The sequence below is a fragment of the Ctenopharyngodon idella genome, chromosome 20 (genome assembly GCF_019924925.1).
Source record: "Ctenopharyngodon idella isolate HZGC_01 chromosome 20, HZGC01, whole genome shotgun sequence".
In the NCBI taxonomy this organism is placed as follows: domain Eukaryota; kingdom Metazoa; phylum Chordata; class Actinopteri; order Cypriniformes; family Xenocyprididae; genus Ctenopharyngodon; species Ctenopharyngodon idella.
Genome location: NC_067239.1, coordinates 12003036 through 12017980, shown reverse-complemented (window position 1 = coordinate 12017980; position 14945 = coordinate 12003036). Strand labels below are relative to the sequence as shown.

The window sequence follows — 14945 nt, the reverse complement described above, 5'->3', positions numbered from 1 at the left end:
CAACAAAAACTAATATAAACTAATGACTCAAATAGTGAAAAACTACAACCAACGACAACCAATTTCCAATTAGCATTTCAGAAATGCATAAAAAAAAGTAAAACACAAGCATGTGGATGTACAGTATGTGTCCATCTCGTATTTGTGCTATTTTTATCAACTTACTGTACATTTTTACTCTTATATTTTTAATGCAGATTGCAAAAGAGACTGGATTGATTAAAACTACATTCATTGGTGGACTTTAACATCAGGTTTTAAATGAACCCTTGCCTCATTTAGTCAAAGACTATAGAATAACACAAGATGTGTCACTCATATTGTTTTGAATGAGAGAAAGTGCAACGTGCAATATGGCGGAATAAGTCCCGCCTCCTAAATAATCGCCGATTGGTAAAGTTTCTCCGGTTCCTATAGAAACAGTCAGACACGCGCTTCCGAAATGAGACACAAGAGACACGCACTTTAGGACTGCGCATGCGCATTAGCTTGATCTAGCCTGAAAAATACAGTTTTTTTTTGTCACGATTCCAGCGTTCGGAAACAAAATATATGAGACAGTTGTTGTCAGATTTCATTGGTGATTTCAAATATGAAATTATCAAAAGTCCCCATTCATAGAGATAGAAGCTGCACTTGCATGCCCGAGAGGCGTTTCAAATATGGTCTTAAAGGGAATTTGATTTAGTATACGCGGATCAAAGAATGTACAAATTAGCCCTGTCTCCACTCGCTCACGCAGCTCATAGATGAACTCGCTCAACTTATTGAGGTAAACGCAGCACAATGGTATCACTCTTTACAACACCAGACACATAAAGGTAATTAATATGATTAGCCTTTTGCTTGACTATGTTATCAAACAGCGGTTAGTGCTGTTTGTGTTGCTAATGTTACACAATGTTCCCGTAATGTTCCCCTGTAATGTTCCCGTTTGCCATGTCAGAGTCAGACAGCTGCCTTCTAACAATTAGTATCGTTACATATGCTTTAAACAACTCAGAACGTCAGTGGAGAAAGTCATATAGTTCATCATAACACCATAATATACATCATACACCTGCCATATTACTAAATCTACACAATTTTTCATATCAACAGAAAAACATACCGGGGTAACCTGGCTTCTCTCGAGACTCCCCTGCTAGTTCGCTGTTAATGATATGCTAAAGCCCACTGGCACATTGACGTGATTGGTTACAAGGTGGTTTGTGACGTCATAGACACCAGCAATGTTTTTTTTTCTCTTTATTTTCCCCCCTTTTTTCACTGCAGTTTTAAGGAGAAAATACTCAGCATGAATTTGTACATGGTTTGTCTTAAAGCATATTAAAAACACCACATAGACAAACAACATTAAAAACTTGATTTTCACCACAGGGGGTCTTTAATGTTAACTAATTTTAACAAATGAAATCTTATTGAAAGGTCTCTGGTTTGAGTCCCGGCTGAGCCAGGAGTCCTTTCTGTGTCGAGTTTTCATGTTCTCCCCGTGTCAGTGTGGGTTTTCTCCGGGTCCTCCGGCTTCATCCATAGTCCAAAGACATGCCGGTTAGGTGAATTGGACAGTCAAAAATTGCCTGTGTGTGAGAGCCCTGTGATGGACTAGCCATCTGTCCAGGGTGCGTACCCCTGCTTCTGGCCTATATATATCTATATATCTATATATATATATATATATATATATATATATATATATATATATCTATATATATATATATATATATATATATATATATATATATATATATATATATATATACACACACATATACATACATAACTGTTGTGCTACTATCAAACAAATGTAAAAAAATGTGGCACCTTCTATTGCAACCATTATTTTCTAGTTAGTGTTTTTTGTGTCAGTCGTGAAACACAGGTACTGCTAAAACGCAATTACACACCTTGTCTTCAATCTCTGCCGCTGTTCGTTTGGTAATCTCCAAGTTCTCCACCAGTTCAATGTCTCCAAGGAAGTTTCCAGACGCTGAGGAGAGGCGTGAGAGCAGGTTGTCCTCCAGAGTTTTCAATGTGATTTTGAAGCCGTTCTGTTGCTTTGTAAGGTTTGACTACAAAGTAAAAGACATGGAAAGACATGGATGTGATTAAAAACAAGAGCCACGGGCAAAGTCAGGCACATTAGAGGCCATGTGAGAGGCTAACACCGTGTCTACACCGGATGCGAGTGGCGCGATGCGACGTGACAAAAGACAATAGAACCCATTATAATGAGTGATGTTGTCTACACTGGATGCGAGCGACAAATCTCGGACCGTAAACTGATGCCTCATTCTATTTATGACATACTGACACGAAGGACAAATGTTTGCAATGGGCGCTTTGTCGGCTCAAGTGTAGACAGCTTTTAGCTGTTGCGACGTGAGTGACAACTGTCGCGTCCGGTGTAGACACGGTGTAAGAGATCAATATATGCAGTAGTCTTTGCATGCATTAACAGACTTCCTCTCGACAAAGACATCACCAGATATCTACACTGTCAATGCTGATGGATCCATTCCCTACGTCTAAACTAATGCACACAAGTGACAGAAAAGCAGTCAAATCACACAGACACGCTTAGAGAGCAGTCATCTCATATTGAAAATCTCATATTGGACTGTAAAGAGGTCAATCTGCACAAAAACTAACTAACATTTTGTGAGTAAAGGTGAGAACACACAGTCGCTCTCTGGGAACAGCAAGTGGATCTTCTTCAATCTTCAAATATTCTGATACGCACACTGAACTGGAACGATTGACTGCATGATGACTAATTATCCTTGAGTTCAGCCAATCTAGACCTCAGAAACTGATTAATCCAATTATGCTCACAGATGCATGTCAAATAGCATCTTCTTAAGCGTCCCGCAAATAAGTGTGGAGAGAAGGATCTGATATGAAGGCTTTTTAAGGGTTAGTTCACCCAAAAATGAAAATTATGTAATTTATTACTCACCCTCATGAACGAAGGTCTTACGGGTGTGGAATGACATGAGGGTGAGTAATTAATTACATAGTTTTCATTTTTGGGTGAACTAACCCTTTAATGAAGCCCAACAGCACATCTAAAGCACCTTGAGCTCCTCCAGGTCGGGTCTCTCCATGCTGACCACAGACGCCAGCAGCTGGTCCTCCAGGCCGTCCCGCGTCACGGTGAAGTTGACCAGTGTACACTGAGCCTGAAGCTCGGGCTGGTAGTGAGGGTTTGCCAGCTTGGTGTGAAGGATCAGACGGAAACTGGGGTTGTACTCGCATTCCTTGTCGCCAATCTTTATGTAGCTGTTGCGGATTAAAAATGAGAATTAGCTCATTATTTACTGCAGGTGCCATAATAGGACTTTCTTTCTTTCATGGAACATCAAAGTAGAAGAAAGTTAGAAATACATATGGTGCTGTATGGAGTGTAAGATTCTTTAAAAAAAAAAAATCTCTTTTGTTTAAAAAAAAAAACACAAAAAAACAACATACAGGTTTGGACAGACATGAGGGTGAATAAACAACACAATTATCATTTTAATTTAAACAAACAAACAAAAAAAAACCTTCAAAAAATACTTGTCAGTTTTGAGCTCTATTTTGCTTCTTTCAGACTAGTGGAAAGAAAACATCCAAAATGCACATTTAAGCGTTACTTTTATTGCACTTGATCTATTAGTGCCTAAAAGGTGGTAAAGGTGGTGAGTTTAAGTTTAAGTAAACTTGTAATACAAAGCAACTGTATAGGAAGTATGGCGACATCTATTACTTCACCTGTGTTGTCTTGCATTAAAGGTACAGTAAGTGATTTGATGGGGGAGGAGAGAGAGAGTGATCAAGAGCAAGATTTGAAGAAAGACTGTAGAAAGAGAGATGACTGAGAGACATTACAAAAGAGAAAAGCTTTTACTGAAAGAAGAAGGGTTACAATCAGGCAGGAGCTTTAGGACCCGTGGAGGGGCGGAGCAATGAAGGAAGGGGCATGTTTGTTTGGGTTGATTTCAAATATCAACAGTGTTTCTCAGAAATCACTTACTGCACCTTTAATAAAAGATGTTTGTAGAAACTAGTCACATTTTGACACTATATATAATGATAAACATGACTAATAACGGCATTTAAATGCTCTCACCATCCTTTCTTTATAGTTTCACGACCAAGCAGTGGACCGAGCACCGGATCAACCGTCTCTTCTAAATTCTCAATGAGGACGACTTCACCTACAGATAATGCCCTCTCAATGGAGTCCAGATATCTATATTGGAAAGTAAAGTAATAAGCATTAATAATGAACCAAGCAGATACAATATATGGTCAAACAGAGATGTAAGGCATGTTTTGAGCGTATAGTATCTACCCTCTCTGCCCGATCCTGATGATACGCAGGTCATCTCCGTATCTGTTTTTGATCCATTTGATTCCCTGCAGCTGTGGATCCACCATGAGAGGCCATCGCTCGCAGTTGGTGAGGATTGTGGCGTTCTCAGTGGACATTCTGTCTGCCGGCAGCCCTTCGTTCTGCCAGGTTGCAATGTCAGCGTCATCTGTCAGCATGGTCAGCGGGTCCAGACCTGGAGTGACTGGGATGGGCACCTGTGGCCAACAACAAGCAATGACCCTGACGGATACTGCGCCTGTCTTTATGAACCCTTTTTACATTATGAATTATAACCAATTAAAGTCACCATGAAATCAAAATGGACTTTTTTTTTTTTATCCATTATTGCAGTGTTTATTATAAATGATTTATCAGTGCACATCATTATTGTTTTAAATTAATGTGTCTCACTGAATCGAAACAACTCCCCCTCCCTCTTGCAGCGACATCTCTTCTCTTCTCTGATGACGAGGACAGGGCAACCTGTCACTCACATGAGATCCACCAATAGCAAACCACAACCATCCAATCAATTCCCCACAGACATAATCAAGCCCCGCCCCACATTTGTTCTTGTTCCAGAAGCCGTTTCACTCGGATATACAGCACAATAGGGAAGAAAAGATGAGTGCAACTTCTCTTTCATGATAACTTTAACAATTATGCTTGTAGATTTCAAACAAAAGCCACATCGGCCTTAAACAAGCCTTAAAAAATCCTCAATCTTTAGCAGTGATTGGTTGAGATGTGGAACAGACCTTGAGCTGGCTGAGGTAGGGCCTCCAGGCATTGTCCATCAGCTCCAGGCGGTAGCGTTTTGTGAAATATCCCAGATAAGAGACGAAGGCAGTGATCAGGAGCACATCTCCACACAGAGTCTCCTCCTGATGCTTGAAGGTCTTTACTGCCTCGGCCCAGCGCACATTCTCAGATGCCAGACCGCCGACCTGAGACGCAGACAGAAGAATATAAGATCATTAAAAATACTCACAAAAAACGATTAAAGTTCAAAGTAAAAATTGCACACACACACACACACACATTATATATATATATATATATATATATATATATATATATATATTATTATTATTAAAAAGTAAATTGTGTGTTTACCAAGGCAATTTTATTTATATATCACATTTCATACACAGTGGAAAAAAAGAGGAAACAAATACATAAGAGTAAAAATGGAATGCATAAGAAATAAAAATAACAGTAAAAACAGAGAATATCCCTATCTAGATGGAAGAGACAGGGAGTTTCAGTCAGAATATTTGTAGCCACCAGGGCTAACTCAACTTTGTTTTCCGTCAGAGCGGATCTAAACGGATCTATCCATCAGGGCGGATCTAAATGGATCTTCCTCATGCTGGAGGGATAACTGTACTCAACTTTGTTGTCAGTCAGAGCGGATCTAAACGGATCTATCCGTCAGAGCGGATCTAAACGTATCTTCCTCACGGAAAGGGATAACTATAAAAAATATTTATATTTGTCAGGTAGCTGTGCATTTAAATCATACCCTTACAGACAAATCTTCCTGGACTAACTCTATCCAGAGCTCCATCCAGGGATAACAAATCCTTACTTCCTAATTCTCCCAGCTCTTTCAACCAGACAGCAAGATTTAAAATGCATTAAAAGTTAGAAATAAAAAGATGATACATAAAAGATTGATATAAAATGCATTAAAAATGAAATAAAAACAAGAAAAAGAATTAAAAGAATAAAAAGATGATACATATAAAATAAAGTACAATCAGTTCGGACAATGCACAGTTCTCAATCAGTAAATGCATAGCTAAACAGATATGTTTTGAGTCTAGATTTGAATGTGACTACTGTTGGATCACATCTGATCTCTTCAGGAAGCTGGTTCCAGCTGCGGCTGGCGTAACAGCTAAAAGCAGACTCTCCTTGCTTTGAGTGAACCCTTGGTATTTCTAAGTGACTTGATCCTTGATCCTTCTATGAGCATATCTGCAATGTATTGAGGTCCTAGGCCATTGAGTGATTTATATACAAGTAACAGTACTTTTAAAATCAATTCTAAATGCAACTGGAAGCCAGTGCGAGGACCTGAGGACTGTTGTGATATGTTCATATTTTTTGGTTCTGCTCAGAATCCTGGCAGCAGCGTTCTGTGCGAGCTACGGCTGTCTTATGGTTTTTTTGGGAATGTCAGTTAGGAGTCCATTACAATAATCCACCCTGATGGTGATGAAAGCATGAACAAGTCTTGACTGGAGACAAAGCATCTAATTCTTGCAATATTTTTGAGATGATAATATGCTGATTTAGTTATTGCTTTTACATGACTACTGAAACTCAGGTCTGACTCTAAAATCACATTTCTGACTTGATTTTTAGTTGTTTGACCCCTAGAGTGAAGGTATGCGTTCACTATGAGAACTTCATCTTTGTTTCCAAACGCAATGACTTCAGTTTTGTCTTTGTTTAACTGAAGAAAGTTTTGGCACATCCAATTTTTAATTTCATCAATGCATTGGCTCAGGGAGTCAATGGGGCTGTAGTTGTTAGGTGATAGGGTTAGGTAAATCTGGGTGTGATATGCAGTTTAGTTCTTTCTCATTATTTGGCTCAATGGCAGCATATATAGGTTGAACAGGAGCGGTGCAAGTATTGAACCTTGAGGGACTCCGCATGTCATGGATGTCCACTCTTATGGTAACCGATACTCACATAATAACCTCTCCCTTCTAAGTATGACCTGAACCATTTAAGGACCATCCTAGAAAGCCCAACCCAGTTTTCCAGCCTGTCAAGAAGTATGTTGTGATCGACAGTGTCAAACACAGCACTGAGGTCGAGTAGCACCAGCACTGATATTTTACCTGTATCGGTGTTTTGGCGAAAATCATTCATTATCTTTAAGAGAGCTGTCTCTGTGCTGTGATGCGGTCGGAAACCAGATTGAAAGTTGTCGAAGTATCCATTTAAGCTTAAGAATTTGTTCAGCTGATTGAAAACAACTTTTTCAATGACTTTGCCTATGAAAGGAAGATTTGAAATTGGTCTGTAGTTGCTTAATATGGTGTTATCCAGATTGCTCTTTTTCAGCAGGGGCTTAACAACTGCAGTTTTCAGGGAGTTTGGAAAAGTCCCAGAAAGAAGTGAGGCTTTTACCACTTCTAGGAGATCTGCTTCCAAACAGTTAAACACACTCTTGAAAAACCAGAGACTTGAGCAAATTCTACTAGCTGGAAATTTAGAATTTCCACATACATCTGAAGCCTGCATGTTTCTTCTAGAATGATGCTGTTTTTAGTAACACGAACGGTTGTATGATCACCATTTGGTCGTAATGGTGTGGAAAATGACACACGTCACCTTTAACCCCTCACACACTGTGGGGTCACTGCTGCACAGGTCACAGTCATTCCCAGATCAAACAATCATTTTAATGTGTGCTTTAGGCAAAAACCAGCAGTGATTTCTGTTAAATGTGCAGTGCAAAGCGGGTGCAGACAGACTCACCAGGCGGTTGGCCAGAGCGATTGTGCGCGCCGTGGTCTCGGCCTCCTGCTGGCACCTCAGCTTGTCTTCTGTGGCTTTCTCAAACTTTGCCGTCAGCTTCGCCAAGTTCTCATTAAGTTGCTGTCAAGAAAAGAAGACAGGCAGAGGATGTTATAAGAATATTTAAATCACACATTTTAATCACACGTTACTTGTAAACCTAATCTAAACCTCAAAACTTAACTACATGGTCTTCAAGAGGTCATAACAAGTGTTTGTTAAAAATGTAACATTTTATATGTGGATATACGCAGTCAAAGCACTGTATAAAGCAGTTTAGGAGAGAACAGCTTGTGTTACCACATTTAACCAGTCAAATCGATCTGTAGTCAAACTTTATTAGAGTCAGAGAGACATTTAGAATATTGCTAAAGTTAACACATAGTACAGAAATAGAGAAAATAAAATATAAATAAGTTGAAGTAATTAATTAGGGAAAGGATATAAAGAGACAATACAAGAAAATAAATAAATAAATCCATTTTTATCTACATCAAGATTTTATGTAAAATGTACACGGAAATGGATAAATGCCCATCTTAGGTCATGCTTCCTTTATGTTCTTCAACACTTTCCACTGTCTGCCTTCAATAATTCATTTTAAACAGTGCTGTGGTGACAAATTAATTTAAAAAAGTAAATATCTCAATGAATATGAGGCCATTTAAGCTGTATGCATAACAATAAAAGTTTGATACATTTAGTTTAAAATGGTAAAAATATTCGTAGACAAAGTATAGAATTTCACACAAGATGTGAACTTTCCAAAAGTATTCATGTCATCTACCTAAATATAGTGTGTTTATACTGGCTATTTTACAGCTATGGATGTGACTCTTCCAATCGAATACCTGTTTACTGTATTTTGTGTCTTTTCACTTGTGTTCGACGTTCTAGAACAGCGATCAGAACAAAGAGAAACATACAGAATGCATTACTTACGTTGATTTTTGCCTTGATGACAGAGAGCTTCTCCTGTGCAGCGGCAAGCTCTGCATTAGCTTTGTTCAGGGCTTGTCTCTTGGGCTCGACCTCACAGTAGACCTCATAAAACTTAACGATGTTGATGACCCAGGAGCAGAGGCCTGCCGCAGCATTAGATTTGGCTGCTACTAGCTCAGGCTTGAAGTCTGGATCCTGCAGGTACGGCTGGATGGCTTTGAGACAGTTCTCATGAATGTTTTCCTTTTTGAAATTGATCAAGGAATCAAGGAAGTTGTCGACCTTAGCCATCATCACTTTTGCGGCCTTCCAGCTGCGGTCTTTGGGAACGCGGCCGCCAGGAGCTGCGAGGACCATGACAGCGGCTGTAACGTTGGTTACAGCGGCTACAGGAGCACCGAAAGACTTGAGCTCGGTCAGATTGTTCTAGAAACAAGAAGAAAAGGAACAAAACAAAATAATTATACACTAAGCAAACCTTCTAAAAAAACTACAATATTATACAGTGTATATATGTAAGGAATAATTGACGACGGGCTGTTGAATTCTTAGAAAATAATGCACACGCGATATATATTTTAATAATATATATAATATATATAAAATGTAAATAAATGATCACAAATTCATCTTTAGCACATAGTCAAATCTCTGACCTTGTTGAGAGTATTCAGAGCCTCTTGAGCTGCTATGAGTGCAGGTTCGGCTTTAGCCAGGTCCTCCTCACAGTCTCGCTGTTTGCGCGTCACTTCCTCAGCGATGCAGGCCACTTTCCGCTCCTCTTCATCAGCCACCGTCTTCTCCCGTGCCACCTTCTCTGCCTCCACTCCCACAACCTGGATCAGTTTGTCTGCGCTCTCATTCTTCAGTTTCAGCTCCACTTCCTGTGCCGCAAGCTTGGCCTTCAGGTCGTCCACCTGAGTGACAATGGTGAGAGTGCTGGATGAGGTGCATAAATCAGCAATACATGTGTGTGATACAATTTATATATTATATATAGAATGTTTAGTAATGAACGTCTTTTTGTTTTTATATGTCACAACGGATTATGCTATTGCCACTTATTCTGCACGGCAAACAGTCAGAGTGGGAAAAGCTGATCGGGAGAGAAAATTGGGCGAAATACGCAATTAGCTGAAATACTGTTGTCAGACTCAATCCCGAGCATCAATATGTCATCATCAACAACGTCACTCGGAAAGCAAACAAATACTGAAATAAGGCATGCCGAAACTGTTCTGCAATCCCAAACTCCTCTCGAATCTGGTCCCTTTCTTCAGCCTCCATTATGAGCTGATTAGCCTCAAGAAAACAAGAAGTCAGGGATGAACTGCCAAAGGGTACCAAAACTGTACAATACCCACAAAATCAAGCTGCTATCATGTGGGTAATTAAACTGATGAATAGGAGGTAAAAATGATGGAGGACTAATTGCCCTGAAAACGCAGTCAGAAAGTGCACTTAAAGCTCTTGATGGAAGTTTCTCCCTCTCTCTCTGTTCTTATTTTCACAGGCCTTACATCAAAGTTTACATCAAAGAACAGTCAGTTACACAAGGCTGACAATATACAATCAGACCTGCTCATTTCAGTCCACATGAGGAGCCACTCTCATCTACAGCAATGTAATGTGCCGGACATTCATACTGTACACAGGGGTTATTAGATCAAGTCCTTAACAGATTAGTTCACTTTGAAATGAAAATTAGCCCAACCTTTACTCACCCTCAAGCCATCCTAGGTGTATATGACTTTCTTGTTTCTGACGAAGACAGTCGGAGAAATATTAATAAATATCCTGACGCATCCGAGCTTTATAATGGCAGTGATAGGGTTCAATGAGTATGAGCTGAAGAAAGTGCTTCCATCCACATCCATCCATCATAAATACGTGCTCCACATGGCTCCGGTGGGTTAATAAAGGCCTTCTGAAGTGAAGTGATCCCTATCACTGCCATTATAAAGCTTGGATGCGTCAGGATATTTATTAATATTTCTGCGATTATGTTCATCAGAAAGAAGAAAGTCATATACGCCTAGGATGGCTTGAGGGTGAGTAAAGCTTATGCTAATTTTCATTTCAAAGTGAACTAATCCTTTAACAGTAATAGTGACATTCTAAAACCTCAGAAATGATACAGTAGGCCACAAAGCCAAATGACTCAAAAATCAACAACATTTTTTTAACACATTCATACATCAATAGACAAAGACACCTGGCTGAAGTGTTGCTGTGTTTGAGTGACCTGCTCTCCTCCCAGAAAGTCTCCATTAATGCTGTCAGGAGAGCGACAGCAACAACAAAACGTTTGCTGGCAAGAGAAACACTTCAAGCCCGTCCTACACAGCTCACATTTAAAAGACCGGTATAAAAGGCATCAGGCTGTGCTTACTTTACAATGAAGAGGACCTATTAATGAATAATAATGTGTTGACCAGTGACCACTGAAAAAATAAATTAGCTAATGGCACATGAATTTATGGCATGGAAATTAATCTTACAGCTGTGCTGCAAGCACTCATGCCAATGAAGCCACAAAGCTAATGCTTTTAAAGCTCTTCCTGCTTTTGCTCCTGGAATGTAATTTTTTTTAACCATTTCACCTACAGGCTACCATTATTATGTAAAAAAGCACACCAAAATTGTTTTAAGAACAGAAGAGCAAACGACTGGTTCACCGAAAACAGCCAAACACACAATGTGCTCATCAAAGTCATTAGATCTTTATCTTGCCATTTATTATGTGATGTGCAGCAAGGTTTATAAGTCATGAGGACCTGATTGAGATCACCTGAGCTGTGGTGCTGTTGAGCTTCTCCAGGCCATTTTCCAGTCGCTCCATCTTCGACGTGAGATCATTCCTCTTGAGCGCCAGCAGGTTCCCGTAAAGCTTAATCTGCTCCAGGAAGGACTTGGGCGTGGTGTAGTTATACCGCCGCTCATTGGTCAGGTAGTCTTTCGAGGTCTTGTTCACACTCACGTGTACGTAAGCCATGAACTTACTCACCGAGTCCTTCACATCAGGCTAGACATGTGGAACAATTAACAATGCAGTTCATACATGAAATATAATTACCAGAATATTGACAGAATTGTCATACTACTGGGCTGTTACAGCTATTTAATTTCCCTGCCCAATCGAATTATGTTCTTCATGACTTCAGGCATTTGCACCTGATTCCGTTAGATCGGTAAGAGGAGCTATGCTCTGTCTAACCAGCTGAGACCTATAAATGGGATCTCAATGCTTTGGATTGAGGAAATCGTGATAAAACCTGTTGATGAAGATTTACTGTTTCTCCAGATGTGTGTGTCTCACCTGAATGTTCTCCACGTCCTGTAGGAAGCGCAGACTGACTGACTCCAGCGCCTCCTGTGGCCACTCGTGGAACCAGTCGATGGCGGTGCAGTTCACCACCGCGGGAAACTTTCTGCTGCGCACCCTGAGCTTACTGCCCACCGGAGAAAAACAGAGCGCCACCTGCAGGACAACATCTGTGTGAATGAAACGCACTTCTAAACAATACTAGACAATACGCCCATACTAGCCAATAACTTTAATTCTTTCAAACAATGGTTGAGTGTCAAATAAAATGTAAACTTGCATCAATGAAGTTAATGTTGTTAGTAATTGTTTAAAAATGACCATGGTAATTCATAGAGTTCCAACAATAGTGTTGCATGCCCACAGACCCCTGTAGAAATCTGAAGTATTTTGTTATCCAGGGGCGTTTCTAGAGTTTGATTATCACTAAAAGTACCACTCACATTGTTTTTCTTTAAATTACATTATATTTATCCCAAATTATTAGTGTATTAGTGTACATGTATTATGTATTAGTGTACATAATCACCCTATGCTCCAGGTTTGTATATTGTGCATTTTTCAGCAAAACATTTGACTTTCTGTGGCTTGAATAGAGAGCTGTAATGACAGACTCTTTCCGTTTGGTCTGTTTTTTTTCAAACACCAAACTTCAGACTCATCAACATTTTGTCATTCTTGAAGTGAACTTTTGCCTGTTTGGTGATTAGATGTACTGTTTTGGACAGTACGCGATGCCTGTGAGCTTATCGCGCAGTGCGTGAGCGGCTTAAGGGCCCTTCACACAGAAAGTGCTCTGGAGTTTGGAGTTTAAGAAAGCGAGTGCAAGTGTCTTGAGACATGACTTGAAAGAGGACCTTTTCCGCTTTTTCCCCTGTTCATCTTTCTTTAGTGTGTAATTTTGTTGTTTGAGCTTGAAAAACCTCTGCAAAGTTCCAAATCCCTCCAAATGGAATTATTCTCTATATCAGTGCGCACTGTTTCTAAACTCCTTAAAACGCCTCATTTGTAGTCTGGAGTTTTCTTTTCGGGAACGAATGCTTCATAATATTCCTCATTTAAATAATTCATACACTAAATAAAGGGGCAGGGCCTGGTTGAGTTAGTTAGTAGTGTGTAGAAACTGGTAGTTATGGTAAAGGACATTTTCTCAAACACGCTTGAAGAGCTTGACCAATCACAACACACTGCTCCAGCCGACCAATCAGAGCACACTGCACTTTTCAGAAGGAGGGGCTTCATACAGAACTGGAACTAAACAGAGCGTTACTGACAAACTTGGAAGAGTATATGGGGAAATAATAAACATTTAAGCATGACAACCATGCTTATTACAACACCCAAAAATCGTAGACATTACACACATCAACAAAAATCCTATATGTGCCCTCCATCCATCGGCAGCAGAATCAGCCCTCGGACAGCCTTCCCAGAGACGTCAGGCTGTTCATGTTTATCTAGTTACATTGCGAGAACTGGAAACTCATTTACAGAGACTGTGGGAGTACAGAGGCAGCACTGTGAGGCTTCATGAATCATTCTTGGTCACGCACTTTGAGTTGCCTACGGACGCGGTCGATGAAGAACTTCCAGCAGTTTTCCCTGGTGTCCAACAGACCCTGGCCACGCACTTCATTCCTTAAAGAAGCGATGATGTTCTCCACCTCGTCGTCAGGGAACAGGTCAGGGATTTCACCTGTGATGAAGACAAAGGATGATGTTGAGGCACGCCATTCAGACAGATGCTGATGATATCAGTCTTAAAGTGGAATAACACAGTGCTCTAACATAAGGAAACATTAGAAATTGGCCATAGGCAACAGGAAAATAATACAGCTCTCTTAAGAAAGACAATACTTTAGGCCTGAGAAATATAAATAAAACAATTATACTAATATCTTGATACAGTAAAATGACTTAAATAGGCGATTCTTTTCAACCAGATCAGTCTTTTTAACCAAACATTTACTGTGGACAGGAAATGTTTAAAGCAAGTACAGTAAAAATCTACATTTACAAATAATTATGGCATGTTTTTCAATATATGAACAATTTATGGATCAGTATAATACATAAACAGCAATAATTACCTACATAATTGGTTTCCAAAATAAATGCATAATAAAAGTAAAAATGCATATTAATCATCGTCATCATTTTAATACTGTTATTATTATTGTTTGTTGTTGTTAATAATAATTACTATTAAAAAATACTATTAATGTAAATATCTTTATTAACATACAGAAAAGCTATTTCAGCACATCAGTGAACATTTGAGTGATGATGTAAACGAATCATTGAATCGATTTCTTGAAACATTTTCAAACGATTCTCAGAAATGCATCAAAATGCTACTGAAGTTTAAATCAATCTCTTAACTCTCTCATGCTCATGAGCAGCAAAAATAATGATTGAGCAATTCATCTAATGACACAGTCTTAATGAAACATAATGGAAAAAATAAAAAGCACATTAAAATCTTTGCAATATGAAGTTTATATTGCCAGTAATATCATCACAAATACATAATCTCTGCATCATCTGGCAGAGAAAACCAACAGAGTTTGATACCAGCGGGCGCAGAGACACAGCAAGGCTTACCAGATGCTAAAAGGTCGTTCACCAACACTAGGAACTTCTCATCTGCGACCTGGGCATCTGTCATGAGGAGCACCGTGCCAATATTCTTCACGCCAGCTTTAATGTACAACGTGCCCAAATCGCTCTAAGAATAAACAAAACAACAGTCACATGCCACCAAGCTCCTCTTCCCTGGAA

At 39.5% G+C, this 14945-nt stretch overlaps 1 protein-coding gene across 2 annotated transcripts in view; it reads right to left on the bottom strand.

Moving 5' to 3' along the window:
- Positions 1–14945, bottom strand: part of LOC127502450 (dynein axonemal heavy chain 9-like) — a 113810-nt gene that overhangs the window by 25817 nt on the left and 73048 nt on the right. Inside the window, exons 45-56 of one of the 2 annotated variants that reach the window (XM_051875382.1) lie at positions 14769–14892; positions 13718–13860; positions 12159–12320; positions 11631–11864; positions 9496–9756; positions 8840–9265; positions 7859–7978; positions 5116–5304; positions 4337–4572; positions 4112–4234; positions 3078–3282; positions 1908–2072 (exon numbers count right to left, since the gene is read on the bottom strand). In XM_051875382.1, the coding sequence (XP_051731342.1) occupies positions 1908–2072; positions 3078–3282; positions 4112–4234; positions 4337–4572; positions 5116–5304; positions 7859–7978; positions 8840–9265; positions 9496–9756; positions 11631–11864; positions 12159–12320; positions 13718–13860; positions 14769–14892 (2388 nt within the window). Of the gene's footprint in view, positions 1–1111; positions 1165–1907; positions 2073–3077; positions 3283–4111; positions 4235–4336; positions 4573–5115; positions 5305–7858; positions 7979–8839; positions 9266–9495; positions 9757–11630; positions 11865–12158; positions 12321–13717; positions 13861–14768; positions 14893–14945 lie in introns of those variants that run through there. The other variant, XM_051875383.1, reaches the window with a different exon arrangement.